Consider the following 26617-nt stretch of genomic DNA (forward strand, 5'->3'; position numbering starts at 1 on the left):
AATTGTGTAGGTCTATGCATAGTTCTCTACATGGGGAAAGACTCCTACTCCATTTCTGTGAACCAAGAAGAAGAGAAAGATTGCCTGACTGCCCTTCTGCTGTAATGATGGGATATATTAACGTGACAAACATGGCATTTTGTGTCCAGGGGGGATGTCCACATAATTATCCAAATTCATTGCACTGGACTCAGTTTGTGTTTGTTATAGTGCCATAGTGTTAGTTGTCTTCCTGTCTAGGATAGTAATTATTTTTGGTCTGGAGAAGGCAGAATATTCAGAAAAGCTTACTGTGTAACAAGATTTTCAGTATGAAGCTTGACAATAGGCAGCAGTGAATTAGGAGAGCAATGGGGTTTTTTATTGCTTTTTAAAATAGCACTGTAGTAGGACTGCCATATTTTTTTAACACTGATATTTACGGGCTAGAGAGAATACAATGCCTTGTACTTGTAAAGTCCAGTTATCTTGCTATGATCGCCTAAACCAAACCTAGCAACTTCCTTATGTAGTCTTCATTTACTGCTTATTCTTTTAATTGTACGGAACAGCATGTTCAGGAAGTGTAATTCCAAACTATTTGATTTTAATTCTTATCATCTTAGTCAAGAATATTGCTGAAAAACACCTTGCTGTTCCTGCTTTGGATTACAGATGCTATTAAACTGCTCCAAATCACCAGCGTGTCTATCTTTCTATCACAGACATCTTCCTCTGCCTTGTAAATTTCTCACAAACTTTCTGAGCTTCATTATTGTTTGTCATCTCAGGAGATTTAGATACTTGGCAGTATTCAAGTTCTACATTTTGTAATTATTATTTGAGATTAATGACCTCTAATATGACTTTATATTAACATTTTTGATCAGACTTGTGATTCACATTTTCTGTATAATAAAAGAAATTAAGAACAGCACAAACATACTGTTGACAGTGTGTCATTTTCTCTGCTAATTTAAGAGAACAGGAATTGTTAATCTGGTAAATCAAGTTTTGTTACATGTTAAATTCAGTATCTCTATTAGCATTTGACCCCAAAGAGAATTTAAAATTTATTGGATAGCTCTTGTTTATAGCCATTGCTCAGAAACAGGCTTGCAAGTTTTCATTTAGTATAGTTGTTTAGGCAAACACTGTATTGCACTTGCTGGTCATTATTAAAAAACAAATCTGCTAATTTAAATACTGACCTTCAAATACACTTGAGAAATAGAACAAAAAATTATGGCTTGTGTAGGAAAAACAAGACATACAGTCACAGTTCTGTGGCCAGTTCTGCAAGTCACAGCGCACAGTCCTGCTTGGAGAACATTATACCTTTCACTCTCATCTCCTTTTCCTCAAACTGTGAGGTAAAAATCATGTATTTTCTCCTCAGTATTTGGAAATAAATAAAACCAAATAGATTTTTTTACATCACTAGGAATACTTGGGCAAGTGAGGGCTCAAAACCTGAATACATTGATGTGCTCACATGGAGAGTTTCTCAGCTTTACCACATGTAGCAGGTATATTCTTTTGCATAGCTTCCTCATATGGTAATATAAAATGCAAGAGGCACAGATGATGGTTACTGAATAAGGGTGTTGCAACTTATTGTGGAACTATTTGTGTTTGCTTCATTTTAATTTGATTTTTGAAGCTAATTCTCAGAAGTGGCTATAGAGACACTTTAGACATTACCACATCTAATCCTCCTACTGTAGTGGAGTTGGGTTAGATTTTTAGAGGTTTATTATGCAAAATAGCTCAGTAGGTGTGGGCCAGTTTGCACAAAAATACTGAGAGCAGACCAGCTCTCTTCAACCCCGTCTTTGAATTGCATTCCTTCAAGAATGGTGTTCCAGAGCCCTGTGTGGCCAAGCGATCAACAGCCTCCGAAGGCTGGATTCACCAGTCCATTTCAGCTGCTTTGTGATGGTCCAACAGAGGAAGGGATGGGCTGACCATGGATGGAGGTTGCCTTGTTACACTGTCATAGCACTGCCCCTCAGGGACTTGAGGGAGAAGCAGCTCAGCCTCTTAGTGTAAAGGTTTTAACGTGGGTCACTTGTACATCAGTGCTGGTTTTCCACTTCTTGCCCAAGACCAGCCAGTTTTATATTTGGAGCATGCTATTCTACTTGCCTTCAAAACAGGCAGAGCAGCCAAGCATCCTGGGCACCAAGCAGCGTTCTATACAGGATGCTTCATATGTCTGAGAGGAAAGGGGGAAACAAGATGCAAATGTTTTCCAAAAAGATTTTCCGTTTTAGGAGAGTAAAAAATTACTTCAACAAAAGCAAGATATCCATCTAGTCCATCGAATTAGTTCCTGTTTGGAACACAACAGCTTCTGCTGCTGGAAAATAAAGCACTAAGATCAACAACAACAACAACAGCTTCTCCCTGTTTGCATGTGTTACCAGGTGTCAATTTTCTCTTCAGCATCCTGTCCAACTTGTTTTTCCTTTAATTATTGTAAATCAAGCTTGCAGCCAAATCCTTCTTCAGTTTGAGCAAAACTCACCTCATTGAGGACCCTTTTGATTCAGTGGATACCACAAAGAATGAGATGACAGGAGAAAGCCAATAAAATAAGATCATTCCATTGGCCTTTTTTTTTCTAACACGACAACAAAAAAAAGGCTGAATTTTCCAAGCACCATTACAAGACAGTGGAAAAAAACAGGTTTGGGGATACCATTGAGTTTCTACTTGATCTGTTTCAAATTCCAAAGACCAGCAGGCCTTTCTGTGTAGCTGGGGGCTTCTCCCCTTCAACAAGGATGACCAGGTCACAGTTAAAGACTGTAGTGCATGCTCAGTTCCCTGGCTGTTGCATCTGGGACCATGTCTCTTTCTGTTAGAAAGAAGAGGTAGCAACCCCCTTTCACATCTGGAGTGAAGTGCAAGGTCAGTGTGTTAGGCAGCAGTTAGCTTTTTAAGAAATACTAGATAAAAGGTAACTTTCTTGATATTCCAAGTTGGCAATTCTTCATCTCCCATTGTTTCTTCAACAGCTTTTCTGACATTCTCACTGAAATGATTCCCAAGCTAATCCACATTTCCTTTGTATTACAAGTGCTTTTTGTCTCACTTCTATGTCATGGAGCAAAACGCTGAGTCCCTAAATCAGTGCATTTTAAGTTGTTGCTGCTCTGGGTAGGGAGTTGGAAACCCAGTGTTTAAGTCTACATATGACTCCCAGTGAAAACCTGGAGTGCTGTGTTGAATAATGATATTCTAAGGTTATGTGGCTTGCACAGTCATGTGAGATACACAAGAGTATAGAGCACTTCAGTAATTTACACCAAGATAAACAGACTGAAGTCCCCCACAAAACCTTCTGGTCATCAGGATTTTCTTCAGCACTTCATTATTTTGCACTTTTTTAGCTTCATAGTGACAACATAATTTCCTTTCAGTTAAAGAAGATTTTTCTCTTCTCTTGAAATCCTTCCAGAAAATAAGAGCTATTTTACAATAAACGTATGACAACATAAAATTCTTTATGCTGTTTTCACAGACCTAAGCAACAGGATCTCTGAAAATCACTACAGGTAATTTATTAGTATGCATACAGAGTGTTGCTTTTTTTCCCCCCGCAAAACTACCATTTGATCTAGAGGAAAAATATATCCCTGTCAAGTCACCAGCAGTTTTTGTCAACAAGAATGTTCATTTTCTGTGCTGATTCAGCTCTGTGGATATTGAAGCATGAAAGTCAGATGAGCATGTGCATGGTGTAATTATGATGCCAAATTTGAAAACTGAAATTTTTTGTTGTTGGGCAGTTACTAACTACCTCTGTTTCCTTCTTTTGTATGAATTCTTTACATGCCTGAATAAACACACATAATATAAACATACATAGCAAAATAACAGCTTAAAATAGGGGTATGAAGGGCTAAGCAATTTGCCACTGTTGCTAAACTAAGGTAACACAGGCTGAATTCTGTGGGCAAAACTCCTCTCTGGAGCAACTCAGGAGTTTTATCAGTTTCAAGGCTACATCAGTTGGAGACCTTGTCAAAAAGGTGTTTAATGGTGACCTACTTTACCCTATCCCTTTGGAGGTGGTTGCTTTTCCTTGTTACATCTGTTTTTTGTCCCCTCAGGCTGCCTTCAGACTGCAAGCTAAGTCTGTATGGGTTCACTGTTACCGAAAATGACCAAGCTCTTAACACCAGTTTTCAGCAGTATGTAATTTGACCTATTGTGTTTCCTAAAGGAGACATCAAAGGAGTCTCTGGAGCGCTTTCAAGATATGTCTATTTTTATCACTTTGATGTAATTGATTACTAGTCAGATTTGGACCATCCTAATTCAGTTGCTACTCCAGTGCTTGTTCCAGGATGTCAATGTACTAAGCAAACCACAACCTTTGAGAAGTGTTTGGGTTTAACAAAGGATCTGACCAGTGGGCCTAATAGGCTTTGAAAGTTGCTAGTTCAGATAAAATGTTAATGCCTAAAGGTAATTACTCAAACAGGCCAGTTAAGGTGTTTCACAGGCTCCCCAGTATGGGCACGGCTGTTCAGGGGTCACAACATACTGTGCTGATTGAAGTGCAGGCCTTCATTCACCTGCCAAGCTACATGCAAAGTACAGTTTTCACTCTTGGATTAGAGGTACGGGGAATTAGTTAGCCTGAGCTAATCAGGACACTGATGGTGTACTTCATACACTGAAGTATAAATTGCCTTTTATCTCAGTAGTTTTCCCTGCAGAGATCAGCCAGTGTTTCCAGAAGACCTGGGGCAGAGACCCTCACTGAGCAAGGAGCCCTGGTACCATTGATGTCACAAATGGCCCGCAGCAAACTACTTCTCCTGGCCTTCCTCCTTCTGAGGCAATCCTGCTGGTGAATTGTTCGCATATATTTATATTTAAATGAACATTACACTTCAGCAGAGGCAGCAGGTTGACTTTCTGTCATTTAGAGGGTTTTTTCTTTCTTGAACATTCTTTCTCTCTTTTTTCTTTTCTCTCGTGTTTTATACAGAATAATGCTGTGTTTCTCTGGGGAAATTACTACAGAGTCTTGTAGAGTGCTGTGTTTTAATTGTTTGACGGTGTATTGACTTAATTTAATGATTTAAGAAAACAAGAAAGTCCACAGAAATACTTCAGGGTTTTTAGGTTGGTTGGTTGGTTTGTCTTTGAACTGTCTTTAAACTATGCTGTTTATTTAGACAAGGGATTTAACTAGCCAACTATCATTGGAACTAGGAGTCATTTTACTTTTCTTTCTGTCCTTTTGAGCAATCTGTTCTTTAAAGATTTGCCTGATCTTTTCTTTGGTATGTTCCAGTTAACCACAAGGTATCCAAGAGCTTACTTACAGCTCAAATATCCAGGTAATTACAGCCATATATATCTCTTAGAAGGATGGCATGTTATTCTTGTTTGCTGTCTTATTGTAATTTGGTAAATATTGTTGATGACTCTAAGTCTCCAATACTAAAATTAGCCAGTTATTTCATCATTAAGTTTAGGGGGATGGACCAGGGCAGTATTTCTGAGAAGATGGGTTGTGACACACACAGTAGTAATGAAATACGGCCACGTGTTGGCAAGTTGCTGAAAATTTTGCAAATCATAAAGCAAAGGCAACCTGACTTCTGTTTTCCTGGCGATTTTTATTCTTCAAGGTCAAGCATGCTTTCAGTTTTTCAAGAAATTTTACATAGATTTGTTACTTTTCCAAGAAATAGATGTGAATTTGCTTTTATAAAGACAATGAGGACTGAAAATTTTTTGGTTTATTTTGCTTTGCTTTGGAAAATGGGACATCATCTTGTTAAAAAAAAATCCCCTGAAAAATACTCACTTAAGGAGTTGGTAGTGGAATCCAAGATACTAATTTTCTCAGTCATAGCGATTTAAATTCAATATAACAGCAAGAAAGATAATTTCTTTCCTGACTACTTGGTAGCTTATCTTAAATGATTTTATGATCTCCATTTAGCTCCCATATTAGAAAAGCACTGCTACAACAGAAATGGAGGACTCAGGTACCTGGAGACTAAATGATACCCTTACCCATACATCATTCAGGATGGTTGACAGTATCAAATCATGTTAGACAGGCAATTTGAGGGACTATGTGCATCGTTGGAATAATCAAAACACTTCTGTCCCTGAAACTGTCAAAATAACTCACACAAAAGTAAAAAAAAAAAACTAAACAAAAATAATTTAATTCCTCTTGGGAAAGCAGTTTAAAACATTCTCAACTGTTTTAATAAATTAACTATAGACACTATCACAAAATTAACTTTCAATAAAAGACTTTCTGTTCTACTAAAAAGGGGCACTGGGATTTTTTCCTAGTTTCCAAAAGCACTGTCCTAACATGTTGTTCAACGTGAATGTCTCTTAATTATCATATATCTTTCACAGCCATTAGGATTACATTTCCTGTAAAGTTAAGTTTTGTAAATTTTGGGGTGATACGTTTATATCCTACATTTTGTGTTACTTTTTTCCCCTTTGAATCAGCAGAGAAAGAAACTTATTAAAAAAATATTTACAGACCTTACATCTCTGTGCGCTGGGGTGGGGTACAGAATTTATATCAATTTCTGGCAATATCTTGAAAAGTAAGTGAGGAAGTAACTCACAAATCTAGGGAATGGCCAGCTATGTAGATCTAGAAGTGCACTGTGCTATAACTGAGTTAAGGTCCAGAGGATGGGGAATGTCTGGAAAAAATAGAAAAGAAAAAGCATTAGTAAGATAGGCATAAGTGAGGCTGTATTAATCTTATTTACCAGCTGTAATACTATTCCATGTCATTGCCTTGGAATCAAGATAGCCACTTTTTTCTTGCTTTCATCTCCATCTGTTGGACATACACTTGTCTAAATTGAAGAGCCATGGTGTTTTGGGGTTGGGGTTTTTCTTTAGCTCCTCTTTATTCTTGTGAGGTGACAGAGAATGAGTATGGGTTACTGTCAGTACCAGACCTGGCTAACCTTGAAAACGGGAGCCAGGCTCAGAAATCTCAGTGCTGTTGTTGCACAGCAGCCTGAGAAGGAATGACAAACTGCTGTTTCACTGCAGTGTCAGTGGGCATGGTGACACAGGAAAAACTTAAGAGCAGAGTGCAGTCCTACAGCAGAGATCATCTACTCTGTCCTCAGCAGGGGAAGCTGGTAATTTTTCTGTGCTATAATTAGCCACTGCCAATGAATGCACATTGCGTCACAGGAATTAGTCTTGTGGCATTCTCACCTTTGCCTTCCAAAATGAAGGAAATATCTTTCAGTGACAGCTCTTATGCCAAGGGAGTAAAGTACTAAGGGAAAAAATACACCCTCAGATATCTGGTCAAGAATATACAGTCCACTGATAATGCAGTTTAAAAAGGAAAGGTGAGTGGTCTGCTGCTGAGAATATATTGACATATATATAGCTTCTTGTCCCCAGAATTCCCATCTTGAGCACAGCCGGCAGTGTTTTGGTAGTGGCTTTACTTCACATCTGTTCATTTAACAGTGTGTACTTCCCAGATTGTCAGCTTTGTCCTCTGTAGGTCCTTTAGTGAAGGGGAGGATGTATCTGTTTTCCATCACTGCAGCTTCCTCCCAGGGGACAACCTGGGGATTTTGCAGTCTGGTGTATTGCAACAAACCAGGCAGAACCTGCCACAAATCAATAACATATCTGGTCTCTTATGAACATATTAGTGAATCCTAAGGATACTGGTTCTGATTTGAGTAAAACTTGAGAAATAGCAGCTCCCTGGAAGACAGTGAAGTTCCAAATCTATGCAAGTCTGTATATGACCAGCAATCAGATCATTCTGGATCCTCAGGAGCAGTACATACTGGATCAGCTACCTAGTGTGGATGGAAAAACTGGGTGATTCATGTAACGGGTCAAAATTTAAAACTCATTGCAATATTAAATTTATTATGTACTTTCTTGTGCATTGTTAGTGTCACTTTACTGATGTTTCTTACAATAGTTTCATGTCATACAACTCATTGCTTTCTCTGCTTTAAATAAATGCAGTTTCAACTTAAGGTAACTGAGTGGATATTCATAGTTTCATCTTATGCTATTTCTGCAGCTGCTAGAGTAGCTGTAGAAACCACTGCCAATAATAACTACTTCATAAAAAGACAGCTCCAGCTTGGAAAAACCCATACAATGTAAGTAGAAAGAACCTGAACTTTGGCTGGGGATATCTGGGAAGTTAGCACTGAATACACTTATTTTTTCTTGAACTGGGGATTTATTCAACTTTGTTTATGCACAACTCATGGGTAACATTTCCCACTCCCCAGCAGTAGCAATCAGAGAAAGGAATTAAAGTGTTAAACCCATGGCTGAGAGATCAAAGCATGGCATTTTTCTTGAATAAATAAAAAGTGTCTACTGTTCTGTTCTCTCATGCACAAAGTTGCCATGTTGGAACCTGCTGCAATTCTTAGAAATCTTGCCATTTTTCTTTACATTCTTGTTTTCATTCTTTTCAAAATTAATTCCCTACAATCTCCAACAATAAGTGCCATTCTAAGCTGCAGGGAATTTTAAAATTCAACAATAATACACGCTGTTAGTAGGACACTTCAGTTACTTAGGCAATTACGATTGCACCTGCTTTCAAAACATAATGGTTACATTGTAAAATTCTTGGACATTAGCTAGATTAGAAAGTAATACTATGCTCATTTAGTAGTAATTTTGTAATATGAACATTATGCTATCACAAGATTACCTCACTGATTTTGTTATAAATGTGATTTGTTTCCTTAACTTCTTTTTCTCTTGAACATTTTGCCCACCGGACAGGTAGCTATTTTCAATAAACACCAGCAGAAGCCACTTAAGGTGCCAGGTCTGAGAGTCAAGTGAGAAAACACAAGACTCTCAGCTTTCTTCTCTGGGCAACTCAACCTCTGGATGTAAAAATATGAAATAAAAACCTAACCTGCATGCAGTGCAATTGCAACTTGCTTGCAATGTTCTTAAGCATAAAATACAGTAAAGTAACTGTATATACGTGGTCCTATATCCAATTTGAAGCTGCCAGTCTGCTTAGTTTTCGAGATTTGATTATTTAATAGTTGGATGTTGACAGTGCTGCATAACTAGCTGATGGAGACATTGCATGAAATGAATCACAGTTCCTACAGCTTTTCTGGGGTGTCATGATTTTGCTTGCTTTTGGGGAAGTGGAAGAGAGAGAGATCTTTGCATACAGCAGGAACAGCAGCTAATCACACCCCATTGGGAAAGATCTAGCTTCCTCCTGGACTGGAGACTTGTGTTTGCTGATCTCAGAAGCCAGTCCTTCAGTGGCAGTGTAGTTTTTAGTTGGCAGTAGTACTTTAGCCTGCTGCAGAGATTATTCCAGGTGGTCAGCTTGGAAAATGGCAATACCAATTCCAAGAAAATGGTTGAAACAACACCAGACATCCTCTTGATAGAAAAGCTCATTACCATGAAAGAGTACTGAGCAAATTACTGTGCTACTTAGGCTTGTTTTACAGATGTAAGAACTGTATGCCTGCTGCCTCAGAACCTTTTGGTTTTTATCCTTACTGTTGTGTCCTTGGTAAAAAAAATAAATCTATGTAATTTATTAATGTTCTTCTCCTTTGCAAATCTCAGGTGTTCTAGACAGACCAGCAAATATTATCTCATTTTACAGCTGAATTAAGGGCAGAGGGAAATGGAGCAATTTTCAAAGGGTAACATAAGGAGGAACACAAACAGATTATTTTAATCTATCCTCAGTATGCTGGACCAGGACTAACCAGCCTGTGGATGCTGAAGGCACCTCTTATTTCTGCTGTGAGATGGACCAATGAAGCTATGTTGTACTAACAAGAACAAATTCTGCCAAACATCATCTGCACCTCTAACTTTTCTACCATTCTTATCAAAGCATGGGCTGGCTCTCATTTGGGCGATGTCTGGGGAGTCCCATGTCAAAGACCTGAGCTAGCTGTAACGATGGAGATCTCTTCCTGTGGGTTCCATGCTCCATTTTATCTGTAAAGTTCTTGCTAGATGAAAAATCCCAGTGATAGAGGATACCTAGTGCTGAAACCAATAATCATCTTTCCATACAGGTGACCTAGGTTCTGTTCAAGTATCTAGGTTTGGGCTTTTTGTGCTGCTCTTTTACTACAGCAACTTCTATATATCCTCCCAACACCAGAGTTTCTGTGGCCAAATTTAGCATGAAACACACAAGCAGAGGCAATCTCTACTTTTTAACAGTTCACAAACGGAAACTAAATATACAAGAATACATTGTTGCATGCTACTCTCCCCACAAAAAAGCGAGAAAATTTTCCTACCAAACAATATTGATACTTGAGTTGAAAAATATGCTGATAAAATCCTGAAGAAGCAATCTGCCTCTGGAATAAGAATGTCTGCATAGGGTGTTAAACATGTGTAAGAGAAGGAAGATGTCACACCTGCCTGCTAAACCTCCTGATGTTGACTAATCTTAAGTTCTCACCCCATAATGTGGTCCCTGAAGATGGATTACTGTGTAAAACACTGTTCTTTCCTGCAGGACTGAGCAAGCCTGAAGCTTACATTTTCCACCTTAAAGTAAACAAGAAGTCTGCAGCCAAATTGCAGGGTGAACATGCATCTCCTGGGCTCTGGTTCAAACTGGATTTCTAAAGACCACTTTTCACTTCCACTTCAGTTAAGAATCTCATTCAGGTTTCATTTTCTTTATAGGTTTGCCGTAATCTATGACTTTCAGACTTTGATATCCCAAACCCATCCATGACTCATGTCAGCTGATCCCTACGCAACAGGCAGGGCACAGGGAGAGCAATTCCTCTCTGCAACGTATGCAGATGGACTCGGCAGTGTGCTGAGTGCAGCACTGATCAAAGGCAGCATGGTGGGGCTGGGGAACTTCCCTGAAATGTCAGCTGTGCTCCCAGTACCACAGTGTAGTGGTTTGGTCTAAAATACTCATTACTGTTTATCTTCTGTGAGATAAGAATTAGGAGAAATGCAAAGCAGGCACCAACTTGAAAGAATATAAAGAAGTTTATTAACAGACCTAAAAGAAGGAAAAAAAAATTATACCACCTTCAGAACTCTCCTCCTCCCCCCACCTTCCTTCCTTCTCCCACTGACAATGTAAAAAGACAACCCTTAAGATGTTCAGTCTGTTTACCACTTCCATAATAACCTTGTTCAGTCCATTTAGAAAGAGAAGTCTCCTTTTGCTCGTGCTATGAAAACAGTATCACAACGAGACAGCCACCCATTTCCAAATATTGTTCAGTCCATTTAGGAAGAGGAGTCTCTCTGCTTACGATGTGAGTCCCTTCCCCCGACTTGCAGCTTTTCCCGCAACTGCTTTCGAGGGTCCACTCTTGAAGTTTTTCGGGGTACAATTTTAAGGTTGAGCTGTTCAGAAACAAAAACCAGAGGCCCTTCTCCTTCCCTGGGAGCAAAGGGTCTTCCTCATCTTCATTGTTAGGACTATCTCTGGGAGCATCTCTAGGAACTGAGGTTTTCTCCTTTCCCATTTGGAGCAAAAGTCCTCATCTGGTTCATCTGGTCCATCTCTCCCTGTCCAAACTTCTCATGAAATTATAGCTGCATCAGCATCTGCCTATCTCAGCGCAGGTGCTTTTGCTTACGAGCTGAACACTCCACCCCCCATATCTTCATGAAATTACAACAGGATACTCTGATATATCATAGCTTCACAACAGAATTTCAGCTTTAAGCATCTCCTCTCTCTCTTCCCTCAGGTTTTCAGCTCTTCACAGCAGTAAAAGGGTTAATCTCACCTCGGCCTTGCAGCTGGAATGTTGCTTATCGAAGTGGAGAGGGGGGAGACCCAGGCCACTCCGGCTGCCCACTGCAAGGCGGGGTGGGGGGGAGTTCCACGACTGGAACAGGTCCATCGGCTCCAGGATGGCCGTGTCCCGGCCCAGCCTGGCCCAAGCAGGGCCTGGCCGGGCCCGCTGGCCCCCACACGGGGCCTGCAGCCACCTGTGCCAGCGCCGGAAACCAGAGAGAGCTTGGGGGGGAGTTTGTCTGTTCTTAAGTGTGTATCACAGAGGCAGTCACAGCTTTAAGTGGCTTAAAGAATTGTCCATATTCAAACTGGCCAGCTGATAGGTTCTATCAGGTCCCAGAGGAAGCTGTAAGCACCCCTTAGCAAGGACATCCCTTCCGGGACTGTGCTTGCTAACCTATGACACACAGCCAGCATCCAGAGAAGGCTGGAAGAGCAGAAGAATGTGGGGAGGAGGAGGGTAAGACAGAGGGTCTCAACTTCAGTGTGGAGTTGTTTGATTGAGGACTGGAGGATTTACGTTGTGTATTCTTGCCTCAGAAAGTCTCACAAAGGAGGTTACATCACAACATCTGATGTATAGTCTTTACAGGAATAACCAAATTTTTTCTTTCATTATCTCGTCTAAGAGACGGCATCTGCCTAGACAAGGAATCATCTTAGGACATCCTACACAGTCATTACATGGATAAATTTAGGTGAGGTAAGGAACTTAGGCACTCTGAGATCACAGGAATATTCCCACTAGGTAAAGGTGATGATTCATCAGGAAATGTTAATGTAGGGTCACAGGTAGAAAAGTAATAGGCCAGAAGCACAAATAAGTTGGATTTATCTTAAACTTAGCTTCCGGTATTTTCCAGCAGAAAAAGTGCACAGTTGATTTGGGCACATACGGTGGGATTTCAGTACGCTGAGGGAGGAGAGAGAACTGTGCTTCAGTCAGGATCATGTAAGGAAGGAGATAGGTCTTGTAGGATTGTGCTGCTTCAGCTTTCTTGCTCATGCTCTGTGCTATATGCTACTAGCACTTGATAGATTCTCGCACGGTAGCAAAGCACCTTGAACCAAAAGGTGTTGTCATGACCAAGGGATTAATGTTAGAGTCTCCAGGTCTGGATGGATTGTCTAAACTGACCCAGAATGGCTGCATGCTTCCCACTTTTTCATCTGCCTATACAGGGAGGATTTTCTATGCCAAAAAATGACCAGTCTCCTAGACATAAAATAAAATAAAATGAAATTGAAAAAAAAAAAAATAAAGACACGTGATAGGTCTGGTTCTGTGCAAATTATTGCCAAACATGAGGTGGATGGGCCTCTCCCTGTAACATTAAACCTCTCAGCACCCATGTTACCCTACCTCATTCGCAGGAAGAAAAACTTCCCATCTTTTTACTTCATATTTATAAGACCATCAGCATAGAATACAACTTGAATGCAGCAGGGTGATGACAGGTAATCATATACAACCTGTAAAGCATAAGCCACACATTACTAAAACCACGCTCCCTCACCTTCCCAGCTCCCAGTCCCCAGTCCCCAGTCCCCAGTCCCTCCCTTCCTCTTCCCTTCCCTTCCCCGCCCGCGCGCCCCCTGGCGGCGGGAGCACTCCCGACCCCCCGCGCCGACGGCAGCGCCCCCTGGCGGCGCCGATGGGAAGCGCGGTCCGAGCGGGGGACGGGCCCGGCTGCCGGGGCGCGTGCGCGGCCCCGCCCCGCAGCGCGTGCGCGGCGGGAGCATCCCGGGTCGGCGCGCGGGGGGACGGCGGGACAGTGTGGCAATGGTGCTGGAGACTCTGGCCCGCATCGTCAAGGTCCAGCTGCCCGCGTACCTCAAGCGCCTGCCCCTGCCCGAGAGCGTCGGCGGCTTCATCCGCCTCACAGGTAGGCGGGGGGAGCGGGACCCCCTTCTCGCCCGGCGGCGCCGTCGGTCCTGCTTGGGATCCGGCTCCCAGCCTTCGCTCCAGGCATCGCTCGCTGTCTCCCGGCCGCGTCACATAACGGGGAACCCCAGACCTTAAACGGTTGCAGCAGGACGGTGATCCTACGGGAGGTGTAGGTGCCCTGTGGGGCAGGGGGAGCTGTCAGGATGAAGTGCAGGGACAGTAAAACATTCGCGTCTGAAATTCCTCTGGGAACCAACGCCGGCGAGCCAGAGGCCGTGCGCGGAGATGGATTGGGATTTACCCAGAGGCATAAAGCACGGCCTCTTCTTCTTCCTCACAGGTCAAAGACAGCATCTCTACCGAGTTAAAACAAAATAAATCTCTTTCTGGGAACCTGTCAGATACATAATGTTAGGGTATTGATTTAATTTCGTAATTTTTGTAAGTATTTTCTGGGTGAGGGAGTAAAAATGCCAGTTCGTTGATTGTAGCCCTGTCACAGAGTGAACGAGAAAGAAAAGCGAGTAGTGGCGAATTCTGTGGGTGCTCAGTGCTTTGCACACTGAGGCTCGGGGTGCCCAGGCTCGGCTGTGGTAACACAGGCAGGCCCTCAAGCAGTGTCAAGTGACAGGATTAGTTCGGTGATAAGAAAGAAGGAATACGCTCCACAGAAAGCAGAACTAGAAAAAAATCCTCCAAGTGTAGAATCAACCTTATATCTTGCAGCACTAACACTGTGACTGTAATAGTGTTGGGAAATCGTTACATTTAGAACAGGCCCAGTTTATTTAAAGCGGGGTTTGAGTACTTCTTTCTTTCCAGCATGTTTATGCTGCTTGTGAACTGCAAGTCCCATTATCAAACCTCTTTTAAATTAACGGTTGTTCCTCCACAACTACTCTCCTATATGAAAAAGCTGTTAATTACATTTAGCAAATGTAGAAATTCAGCTGCCATAAAGTTGTGAGTTAGGTATATATAAAACAAGCTATAGAACAATGCAGCTTCTGCTTGTAGTATTTGGCAGTTTCCTAATGAAGTCATTGCCCTTGTTGACAAGTTGACTTAAAATTTGTTAAGCTTAGTAATATTTTAGTCACTTAATGCTTCTAAGCATTTTAGTGACTTATTGCTGTCTAACCATGTCTTTCTGTAACAGGATTATTTGTGCAGTCTCTGTATTCACAATGTGTAAAAACCACCACAAGTAGTAATACAATTTATTCTGAAAACCTCTGAAAGGTTTGGTCTGTAGACCAGAATCAGGACTTTGGGGTTTTTACATAGTGTGATGAGTGAGGGAGAATTATTTTGTTGTCACATTGTTTACCTCATTGACTTTCAGGTACTTCTTGAATTTGGAGGGAGGGCAAGAAGCAAACAACTGATTAAGTGTAGACCAAACATGTGAAATGTCAGTCCCAAAATATTAAACAAAAGTAAAAGGAGCTGAGTCAGAAACTGCTTTGAGAACTGGTAGTACTTAATGAGCATACCTGAAAAATCCACTGCCTCTAGTTCTTAGTGATTTTTTTTTGATTGGACTCTAAAAATGGGAAACAAAGGTATATTTAAAAATACATGGCTACAGAGAGAACACTTTTACAGTTTAAAACTTTTTTTTTTCAACAGTAAGCTAGACTAGTATCTGCTGCCATGCTTATATGTCTTCTCAGGGTGAATAGGAAGGAAAATGGAGGGGACAAAAGCAAAACGGTACAGGGTGCTTCAAGTTATGGCATAGGGTAAATGCAATACAGTGAGACTTTTGAGAAAGATATTGTAGGACACTGCATCCTAGGCACCTAAATTAAAACATTATCATCTCTTAGTGCTTAAAGGTTATTGAAAGTCATTGAAACGTCATTGCCCATTGAAGAGTCGTGTGCTTACTTGCATGCAGAGCTGCTGTCAGTCTTAAGTTTCATCTGCGAAAATGATTGCTTGAGCAAGTGCTGCATCTTCTGTGTTGTGGTCTTCGTCCTGTCCTAAAGTTACAATCCTCTAGGAGCAGGGGATTCCCAATCCTGGGGTTATTTTGCAGTGAATTATCATTAGGGAAAGACTATTAGACAATAGAGAAAATTAGATTAATGTTCCATTTTGTGTTTGCTACTGTTACAAATTACAGAGTCTATTCTTTGGAAAATGGCATACTTTGCTTCTTTTTGGAAAGTGAGAATTGATCTAAAAACATTTAAAGTGCATTAATATTTGCTCTTTGGTGGCATCTATTGAACTTTTTCAAGGACCAGCACTATGAAACACTCGCTAGCATAGACCTTGTTTGCAAATGCAGGCCAGAATCCAGATTTGGAACAGTGCAGTCTTATCTTAACTCTTTCATTGCTTCTGTAAACTCTCATTAGCTTGCAGGCAGATGCAACTTCAGTTCCTGTAGTGCATCAGTTGTAGAAACAACAGACCAAAAGTATATGGAGCACCTTGGTTTTTTTATAGGATGTTATATAGCGTGCTGGTTAAAGATCTGGCCATGTGTTGTTTGTTGTGACCTTACCAAACCAGAATGAAAAACTGTTTGTTTGAAGAGAAAGACTGTTATCATCCAGTGCAGGTAAAAGCAGTCCTGAGGGTAAAAGCAGTGAGGGAGAAAGGAAAGAATGTTTGACCTTAGGTTTGAAAGTGGATATCTAAATTATCATGCTGTGCTGCTCAGAAGCCTCTTTCAGTGTCTTGTCATAGCTGCTTTAGCCTTCACGTCTCAAGTTCAGTGAAATGGACAGTGTTGTCTCATGCCAGCATTGCTTTTTGTCCTGGAAGATGTCACTAAAATGGCCATAGACATTCACATAACAAACAACCAAAACCAGTCAGGATAGATCTGCTTATTAGTTCTGAAAAGAATGTAATTAGTAAGTACTTTCAATTTGCATGAAGAACGTCATCAGTTCAGAGAATATACAAGCACAGTTCAAATATTCCTTTTTACTCGTAGTTAATACTTGCTAAAATTTTGGTTTGCAATTGAGCTGTTACTGTAAAAAGCTGCTTTTGGGTCTGCATAGGGTTATTTCCACAAAAACTAGCTGAAGCATAAGTCAAAGATGACAAAGGAGTAGCTAATGGAAGACAAGCAGGGAACACCTGCTTTGATTTTACTCTCAGTGGCTGGTCTGTACCTTTGTTCACAGTGTATGTGTTTCTTTTGTTTTTGGATGTGTTACTGTTGGACTAAAAATTAAGGCAGCCTCTCCTTGAAAATATCCATGGCCTCAGCTTCTTGGAATTCTCTGGTTTCTGATACTTTCCAGGATTTATCTTTGGGATTGGTCTCTATCTAACACAACTCTGAAGACTAGCCTGTTTGATACACTACTCTTCATTTCTGGCTCCAAAGTCTGCCTCTCCCCATGCAGCAGAACTGATAAGGAATCTCCAGAATCAATGTAATGGCTGAATTCTGAGTTGTCAGCTGTGAAAATAAACAGTCTTGTGAATTGCCCTACATCTGCTTCAGAAAGGTATGAATGGCTTCAAAACCAGAGCAGTCTACACTTGTGGGAAGACATCATTGCATTAGTTTGGGTGAAGGGTTTTTCCCATCCCTGCTCACCTTGCCTAAAGAACTCTGACAGTGCCTTGTATCTCTTGCCTTAGAACATGATCACGTTGATTTTTCAGTTTAAACATAGGAGCTTCAGGCAGTCTTTTGGCAAAGACAAGGCAGTTTATGATTAGTGTACACATCAATGTAATTGGGGGCTTTCTAGAGACTCCCAGATCAGAAGTAAGTACAGAATGTACTGGCTAGTGAGGATAAAACTACTTATCAGCAGTTAGCTTGATACAAATATTAAATAATAACCATCCTAAATAATAGCCTTGTGCATCCTATTCATGTTTATTTCTAATTTCCTTTCTCAGAGGTTACAGCTATCATGTTCCTCTTTCACTTGAATGAACCCAGCTGGCTGTGAGTCATCCATAGACATGACTACTGTTCTGATCTTGATGCTGTATCAGAGTGTGAGACATGTTCTTTTTGTGTGTCAATCTTAGCCCAGTTATATTCATCACACACTTGATAGATGCCCTGGTCCTGGTGTGCCTCCTGGAATGTCTGTTCTGTCTTGGAGTTCAGAGGAGTAGCTTTGTAGAGATCCACATTTTTGCCAACAGTCAGGTTAAGTACAAATTTGGAATTTTTTTTCAGTGACCAAATATTTTTCCTCTCTTTTGGAATACATTCCAAGTCAGTCCTTCAGGTAAGGTCAGAAAGTGCATTTGGATTCCTGATGGAATTGATAGAGTGTTCTGGAAAAGTAATGATAGAAAAGGCAAACGGGCAATGCTGTCCAGGAAGCTCAGGATTCTGTAGCTGAAAACATTTAAGTATCTCAGTGTTAATTAATATTTAGGGCTTGCAGCTTGTTGGAGGAACTGAGAAAAGAGCACCAGAGATTAATGTATTGCAGTGACTTAGTGAATGTTGTGAATTGTGGTGTGTAGGGACTGCTGCAAGTGCAGTTGGGAAATGAATACTGAGGCTTCTTGCGGTGCCTTTAGCATTTATGCAGTTGTGATGTGTTTCCAGATAAAGGCACTAAATGTGGCTGTCACATGAAAGGCAACAAAGAACAAAAAATTAGTCCCACAAATTATTTTCATTCCATGGTCTGGTTCCAGAAAACTCAAATTCTTAAGAAAAATCCACTGGATACTAACTGGAAAAGTATTAGCAGAAACGTGTGTTTTACTAGTACAAATAAAATCAAGCTATACAGAATAATGTATTTTCTGAGAGCTACAACCCACCTGCTCTGTTGTGTTTTCTTTCTTGTACATCTTCATTTCAAAAAACAAATTGTAGAACAAAATTTTTCTATGTTCTTATCCTAAATAATTTAGAAGAGTAACTTGATTACAGTGACTTGTCTTAAAAAGTGCTTGTGCAGCTATTTGTGCTCCAGCTCATTATTTTTCTTTCAACTTTTTTCTTTCTCTTCTAAAGTATTTTTAAACTCCCGTCTATGTGAGTATTTAGATTTAATATATTCTCCAGAAATTTAGAAAAATGTTCTCAACCTTTAGTGCACCATGGTATTCAAATTGCAGTGGAGTATTGTCACAGCATGTTTTGCTGGAAAAGTGGATTCACCTTATATATATATAAATCTTCTATCTATATTTTTATATATATATATGTATAAATGCCAATTATTGATGGATTTCTTGAAAAGTCCAGTAAGTCTTCTCTCACCAGTATGCCTAGAAGATTTATAATGATGTAGCAGGGCAGCCAGATCTGCAGTGGATACTTCTACCTTTTACCTGTACTTGAAAGAAGTTCCTTACCTTGGTAAAGAGCAATTTTCTGTCACTTGACCTACTGATCTTAGGTTCTTTCTTTCTCTATATTGCAAAAACTCGTTGCAGATCCCTGAGCAAACACAGGTCTGAAAAATAAAACGAAAAAGATTGGTGAAGGTTTTGGCAGTGCTTTAGGGTTGCCCCATTTAAAAATCTTTTATTTGTTTTGTATTTATTATCTTCTATTGAATCATCTTGCAGAGTGATAAAATTCAATTTCAGAAAAAATTCTAGGAGTCAGAACTTTACTTTGGATACAGTAAATCCCAAAACTTAATCTGTGTCTTTTTTTTTTTCCCCTTGAGATTTACCAGTGGAATCTTGTTTGCCCTGAGGGCCCTGCTGACTGAGCAGCCCCATTCCATACCCTCAGCCTAAGCCATTTGAAAGTAGCTGATGCTGCACCATCCTGGAGTGGTGTCAAAGCCACCCTAAACCTCACCTTATCTTTAGTTTCAGAATGGCTGCGGTTACTGCCTTTCCTGGGTGTGCTGGCCTTGCTCGGTTACCTTGCTGTTCGTCCCTTCCTCCCCAAGAAGAAACAGCAGAAGGATAGCTTGATTAACCTCAAGATCCAGAAGGAAAATCCAAAAGTAGTGAACGAGATAAACATTGAAGATCTCTGCCTCACTAAAGCTTACTGCAGGTGTTGGCGTTCAAAGACGGTAAGACATTGTGCTGCTGTAGGATTAGAGATTGAAACTTGCCTGTTTTTATCAGTGCTTTGGTGTGGATTGCTCTGTGCTGAGCTGTTGCTTTTGTCTGAAGGTGGAACATGTTCCTGAATTTTGTAGAATGGCACAGACCTCTCTACATGCAGAAAGCAACTGCAGGAACTCCAAAGAGACAGAGTAGGGTTTTTCTAGAAATGTTTAGAGTGTGACCACATATGAGTAGAATAAAACCAAGCAAACTTGTTTTACTATTTGGAAATACATTGCAACTAAATAAAAGATAACTACCTCTAATTTCGCAAAAAGACAATGCTTAGAAAGTTGTTCATATTAGAATGAAAATAAAGCTGGGCCTCTGTTGATGAGGGAGATTCCCATCTTGTCCAGAGCAGTGAGATGACTGGTTTGGATAGTCCATATCCCCCAAATCAACTAGATGTAAATGAATATATTTCATCTAGCCTCAATTTTAATTTCCTGATTCAATTTTGAATGTCCTAACCACACTCTGGTTTTGTTCTCTCTGGACTGAATGCTTTCATTTTTTAATTTAAAATAAAGTCTGCCCTGAACTGAAGAAGTTCACTCAACTATTCTCACTTTGGACTAATCACTTCAGCCAAGTCTTTCAGCTTTTCTTAAAAAAGTACTTTCTGGTTGCAAATGACTAAATCTTTTAAGAGCACTCTTATTAGTTCCACAATAAATCTTAATGCATTTGTAGCTGTGATGGCTGCTTTGTTTGCTGTTCTTTCATGGAAAAGGCTTTGTCCCTAACTTTGTGTCTAAGAACAGCTATTTTAGGATCTCACAAACTTAGTTACCCATTAACAGTGTTTGTTTTCCTTATTAGTGTCATGTGTCCTGTGTCTGATAGGAGGCAAGGAGTTTGACGTTGAAGCAGGACATCACAGGAGGAACTAGCAACATTATCAAAGTGCTCAGGGCATAGGAGGAAATACAGAAATCACCATGCAGTTACTGTACAGAGTTATGCTAATTCCCTGTGTATGTTTTCTTTCAGTTCCCTGTCTGTGACGGCTCCCACAACAAGCACAATGAATTAACAGGAGATAATGTAGGTCCACTAATACTCAAGAAGAAAGAAGTATAGCAGATGTTTAATCTAGATCATTACTGATAAAAAGTCTTTTATACCGTTGTAGTTGCAAGGGACAGCGTTTTATTATGTGATTAGTATGATTTAGTTTCATGATTGCTGTAGATTTCTTTTTGGAATAAACTGCATTTAGACAGTGATGAATTTGTCACTGTTTTGGTACCTTATTCTGAGAAGAATTTTGCCTGCTTTGGAAAACTGTAAAGTACCTATCTCTGTAAATAAGTCGTTTATTTCAAGAATAAATTGACTTTCTACAACTAAGCCTTTTTTGTATGAACATACAATTATAAAACTGTCACTATTTCAAGTGATGTAAGTGCACTTTTCTGTCGATTTCGTTCTGCTGAGAAATCATGTTTTATTTTGTTTTTCAGGAACAAATTTAACTGTACTTAAGTGGAGGAGAAAAAGATACCAAATTCCTCCTTTGTGAATATATATTCAGGCAGGCAGCAGATCAGTATTAAGTCATGCAAGCTGAAGGTGTGGCCTGCCTGGTGCCCAAGTGGGCAGTTTGTTGGTCTTACACAAAGCAGCCCAGCTCAGACGAAACCCACACTGCTGGAAAGTTTCATAGAGCATCCCAGGTGGAGTGCTGGCAGTTCCAGGCCATATGTAAACTAAATTATTGAGCTACTCAGCCATCAATGTTAGCCCTTTATTTTGGGCCCTCTGTTGATGGTAAGGAAACAAAATTTTGCCTCCTGGAAGGTCACTTGCACTACAGCCACTACTTTTTGTAACAGGAATTTTCAAGGGATGAATGGGTTAAACGACACCAGAGGATGCAGAGCTGAGCTGTTCTCTTGGCTTGTTACCCATTCAGAATTATTATTTAGGCAAGTCAGAACATTACTGTGGTGAGGCTTAATTTCAGATGCAGATAATTACTGCTTACCTAACTGCTAGATTCCTAATTAATTAAAGTGCTTAATTCTCCCATGAAATACTGTATCCATCAGTTTAAAAATAAAAATTTGATCCATGCTACAGTTTTAAGACAATGGTATGAAGACAGATTGCACCCATTCTTTAACAGCATTTCATTTGACCCATTGTTAGGTGGGAAGCCCTAGAGCCATTGCCAAAGCTGATCACCACAGTGCTGAAACAGAAAGCAAGTCAGAAAGCTGTTCTCACCTAAGCAGCAGCAGAATTAAGGTAGATCATTCCTCCACCATTTGTGACAGTTGTAGTTCTAGGTACCAAAACCTCTTGCCTTGCAGCAAAAGATGGCAGGTTAGGATGTGACTGTGTGTTAAATACCTGCTTTTACAAAGTGTGTAATAGAACCATGGTATAATGTTTATTGTTTAAATGCTTCATGGTGGTCTTACCTTAATGGATGAGCAAATCATAAGAATAGGATTATTCTTAACCTAAGAATTAGGATATAACATTTATAATAGAGAAAAAATAGAAAGGTGAGTGTCTCATACTCAGTGTTCACTTACAGATATATATAGAATACCAAGGCCCAGTTCTTGGGTTTGGTGAAGAAATTACCATGACATGTAAAGCCCTGTCTTTGACATTATTTTCAGGCTTTAAAATCCACAGTCTACTGTAGCAGACTTAGTAGACACAGGCCTGTATGTGCTTCCAGCTTTTATCAGGATACTTTTGTATTCAAATAGTTTAGTTTCCTCTGAAATCAAAACCAAACCTGTTAAATTAAGACAATCCTTGTTAAAGTGAGTAGTACAGCAACATGGTTTTGTTTCTCCCAGAAAGCTCTTTGAAGAGAAGGACAGTGTAAGGTTTAACCTCTTGACTCCATCTTTAACACAGCTTGATAATGTAATTATTTTTTTTCTTCCTACTTGCTATTAGATGAGATAGTTCAACAGCAATCTACAAACATGGCTATAGGATAAACAGGGACAGTTTTTTTGTTTGTGCTTAGGTCTGTAAGGGAATGGAACAAATTTGTAGTGTTGCAAGAGCAAGTCACAGTTCCCTTGTTCACTACATTATTATCTTGTTCCACAAGATAATAATATAATGAGAACCACAAGCAAGATAAATAATTATTTCCTTACATTTCAAAATCTGTCAAGGTAGTACTGTCTCATGTCCACGGAACTTTCTATAGAAAGAAAATCTCAAAGAATTTACTAATCCGTTCTATCTAAAGTCTACAGAGATAACTAAAACTGGAAGTGCCTGTACAGCTCTGTATCTCACCAGCAACTGAGCAAGCTGAACCAATTACCTGACTTTTCTAATCTAATTGGGAAGTTCCACACAAAGGAATAAATTTGCCCTAAATACTAATAAAGACCAGAACTGAGGTAGTAGGACCAGGTCTTCAGTCTTGATGCAAAATCTGGGGAAACTGAAATCAGCATGTTGTGATACCTATTTACAAGAACAGCAATGTTTTACCTGTCTTTTCATTATTTATTTGAACAGAGTTATAATGAACTACAAATAAACTTGTAAAACACGTTTAGAGAAAGGTGTCTGGCTTGGGGCAACTACTAGACAAAGTAAATGTAATTGAAGTGCAATTGACCAAAAATTTGATCTCTTACACTCTTTATTTAAAAAGCAAGATGCAGAAACTATCCATTTCGTGGCTGTATTACACCATGACTTTCACAGTTAATTTTAGACTTCAGTTTAAATTCCATAAAAAGCTCCATTTGGCTGAAAAAGGGAGAGTAAGCAGTGATTATAATCACATTATCATCACATCCCCTGGCCTGTGCGACTCCCTGCTTCCAGATGGCCAATTTCTGTCTTTTCCCATATGCTGCCTGCTGTAACTGCTGGATGCTGGGAACACTTTCTGCTGTCAGATCTTTCTGCTGCAGAGGTTCTTGTGAACCTTCTGGAACAGCATGCTCGGAGTTCCCCCACACTATGCCTGTGATTATGCCTGCTTGACAGCGGGACTCTCTGGTTATCAGTTACAACACATTGTGCTCTAATTTTATTTTCTGCAAATAAGAGACTACCATGCTGTAATGATTTTATTGGCCTGAATTTATGCCTTATTCAGTAATGATTTCCATGGCATTTTGTTGAAAGGGAGGTGGTCTTCAGTGTCATGATTCATCTGCACTAGCTGTGATAAAAAGTGAAATCAAACCTTTCAAAGTTAGCTGCTATTTAAAAGGAGCTGGAATTGTCATGATACTTACTAAAAACCCCAGTCCTTAGGTTCCTAGTCTGGATAGAATATATCCTTTAATGAAAAGATGGAAGTGTTTTCTTCCTTTCTGGAAGACAAGGAGAGGAACGTTATAAAGCATTAAAGCTTTTAATTTTAGATCTGCAGGTCTATGTAGTAGGTTCAACCTGATTCTTTTTGGAGATTTAATAAAAACTGGGGGAAAGGGGTCTCGTGAGAAATACCCGCATAAAATGGCAGGGAAAGAAAAATTGATTCAATCTTATTTAGATAAGCAAAAAAGATGACAGGTTTCATTGGTATAGCTTATTCAGGCACTGAGAATGGTGGAAGTGATCTAATGTATAACTGAGAGTGCACTGAGGTTAAGGGAACATGGTAAATCCCATTTATGAGATGCTGTTATGCTGTTATGAGGAAGTATTAAAGAGACTATCACGAACAAGAGCTCTTTATCAGAGGTTTGCTTTCATACTTAAGTTTGTGTCCAAATTTAAAGGGCTGTAATTCTTACAACATCACACTTCTGTTATTGAACACATTCCAAATTTGGCATAGTGATCCCTGTGGGAGGATTCTACTTTTTATAAAACTTTACAGAAAAGTGAACTCCTTTTACATAAGTAGAACTATTTTATAGACAGTCACCGATGAACTGAACACTGTATTCCCTCATCTTGTCAGTTAGGTTTACCAACATTACAATTTCCAAATACTTAATCTCCTGTTAAAACTACACCTATTTCACAGAATTGTAGAATCAATGAGGTTGGAAAAGACCTCTGAGATCATCGAGTCCAACCTATGACCACCATGTCAACTAGACCATGGCTCTAAGTGCCATGTCCAGTCTTTCCTTAAACACCCTCAGGGAAGATGATTCCACCACCTTCCTGGGCAGTCCATGCCACTGTTTAGCAACGCTTTCTATGAATAAATTCCTGGTAATGTCCAACTTAAACCTCCCCTGGTAAAGCTTAAGACTCTGTCCTCTCATCCTGTCACTGGTTGTCTGGGAGAAGAGGCCGACCCCCACCTGGTTACACCCTCCTATCAGGGAGTTGTAGAGGTAAGGTCCCCCCTGAGCCTCCTCTTCTCCAGGCTGAACACCCCCAGCTCCCTCAGCCGCTCCTCATAGGATTTGTGCTCCAGACCCTTCCCGGGCTGCGCTGTCCTTCTCTGGACACTCTCCAGCACCTCCATGTCCTTCCTGTAGTGAGTGGCCCAGAACTGGACAGAGCTCTTGAGGTGTGGCCTCATCAGTGCTGAGTACAGGGGGACAATCACTGCCCTGGTCCTGCTGGCCACACTACTGCTGATCCAGGCTGGGAAGCCATTGGCCTTCTTGGCCACCTGGGCACACACTGGCTCATGTTCAGCCACTGCTGACCAGCACCTCAGGTCCTTTTCCACTGGGCAGCTTCCCAGCCACCCTGTCCCCAGCCTGTGGCACTGCCTGGGGTTGTTGTGACCCAAGGACAGGACTTGGCCCTCAGCCTTGTTGAACCTTATTCCGTTGGTCTCAGCCCATTGATCCAGCCTGTCCAGATCCCCTGCAGAGCCTTCCTATCCTCCAGCACATCACCAGTGCCACCCAACTTGGTGTTGTCCATGGATTTACTGTGGGTGCACTCAATCCCCTCATCCAGATCATCAGTAAAGATACTGAACAGGACTGGGCCTGGAGGACACCAGGAGTGCATGTGAAGTAGACAGCACAGGCACAGAAGTCCAGGGATGACACAATAATGACCAAGCACAGCACCCTTAACCATTGCTCCAGCTTCAAACCCATCGGGTGCAGTTTGAAAGCATCTTCCTTCCAGGTCAGGAGACTGAAACTAAAGAGGGATTGAACTGAAGATGGTACATTCCCAAAGAAGCAGAGAGAACAGCAGTGTGCACAGTTAGAAAAATAAAATGTACTTGACAACTGTTAGGGGAAAACTTACCACAGAATTTCCTGGTATTTTTATCATTGTGCTGGAACTGCAGGCTATGAAATTTAAGTACTTCTCAGGAAGCTTGCTTTTTGCATGGAGAGGAGGGCTTATACAAAGGCATGCATATTGAGCTGTGTACAGCTCATCTGTATACAGAGGCATACGACACTCTGCAAATAGTACAGTGTCAACACTAGAAGTATTTAAGTAGTTAAAAGTATTTTTGTAGGTTTTTTGTTTTGCATATTAAAAGTTTAGAAGCTAAAACAGGAATGATTGGTTCTTACTAATGCCAAAATCTAGACACATAAAATGTATTCTACACAGTGTCCTGTAAAACGAGTTCAGTGAACTGTAGTGTAGAAATCTGCCAGGAGGGTGTTGTCCACCTCAGTTACAGGCACAATCTAACAGCCTTAAAATAACTAACAAAGTAACTTCCAGTTTCTGAGGGATGCTGTACAAATCCCATGCCTCAGAATGGAGTTACTAACAACTTACTTGGAGCTAGTTACTTGTACAAAACGAAGCAGAAGAAGACAGATTTGCTGGTATTTGTCAAGTGGTACCAAACCTAAAAGGCAAGATCAGGGTTTTGATCAACAGAGGTTACTCCTGGCTGTAGGACAGCATCTCTCCCTTGACATCATGTTGTGTAAAGGCTGAGGTACACAGGTGAAGCAGCAGCATATACAATCCATGCAACCCTCTCCCAGTCCTTACAGGCATCC

The 26617-nt window shown here is 40.4% G+C and overlaps 1 protein-coding gene and 1 long non-coding RNA gene across 2 annotated transcripts; one reads left to right on the forward strand and one right to left on the reverse strand.

Annotated features, from left to right (window-relative positions):
• The first annotated feature begins 13507 nt into the window (after positions 1-13507).
• CISD2 (CDGSH iron sulfur domain 2) lies at positions 13508-21061 on the forward strand. The gene is made up of 3 exons (XM_069013275.1): positions 13508-13674; positions 19461-19672; positions 20706-21061. The coding sequence occupies exons 1-3, from the start codon at positions 13572-13574 to the stop codon at positions 20793-20795; spliced, it is 405 nt and encodes a 134-aa protein (XP_068869376.1). The 5' UTR covers positions 13508-13571; the 3' UTR covers positions 20796-21061.
• A 2267-nt stretch (positions 21062-23328) lies between these two features.
• LOC138109595 (uncharacterized) lies at positions 23329-26606 on the reverse strand. The gene is made up of 2 exons (XR_011150627.1): positions 26388-26606; positions 23329-24031 (listed from the first exon to the last, which is right to left on the reverse strand). It is a non-coding gene; the product is annotated as an uncharacterized lncRNA (long non-coding RNA).
• Positions 26607-26617: the final 11 nt, after the last annotated feature.

This window comes from Aphelocoma coerulescens, chromosome 4, assembly GCF_041296385.1.
Source record: "Aphelocoma coerulescens isolate FSJ_1873_10779 chromosome 4, UR_Acoe_1.0, whole genome shotgun sequence".
NCBI classification, from domain to species: Eukaryota; Metazoa; Chordata; class Aves; order Passeriformes; family Corvidae; genus Aphelocoma; species Aphelocoma coerulescens.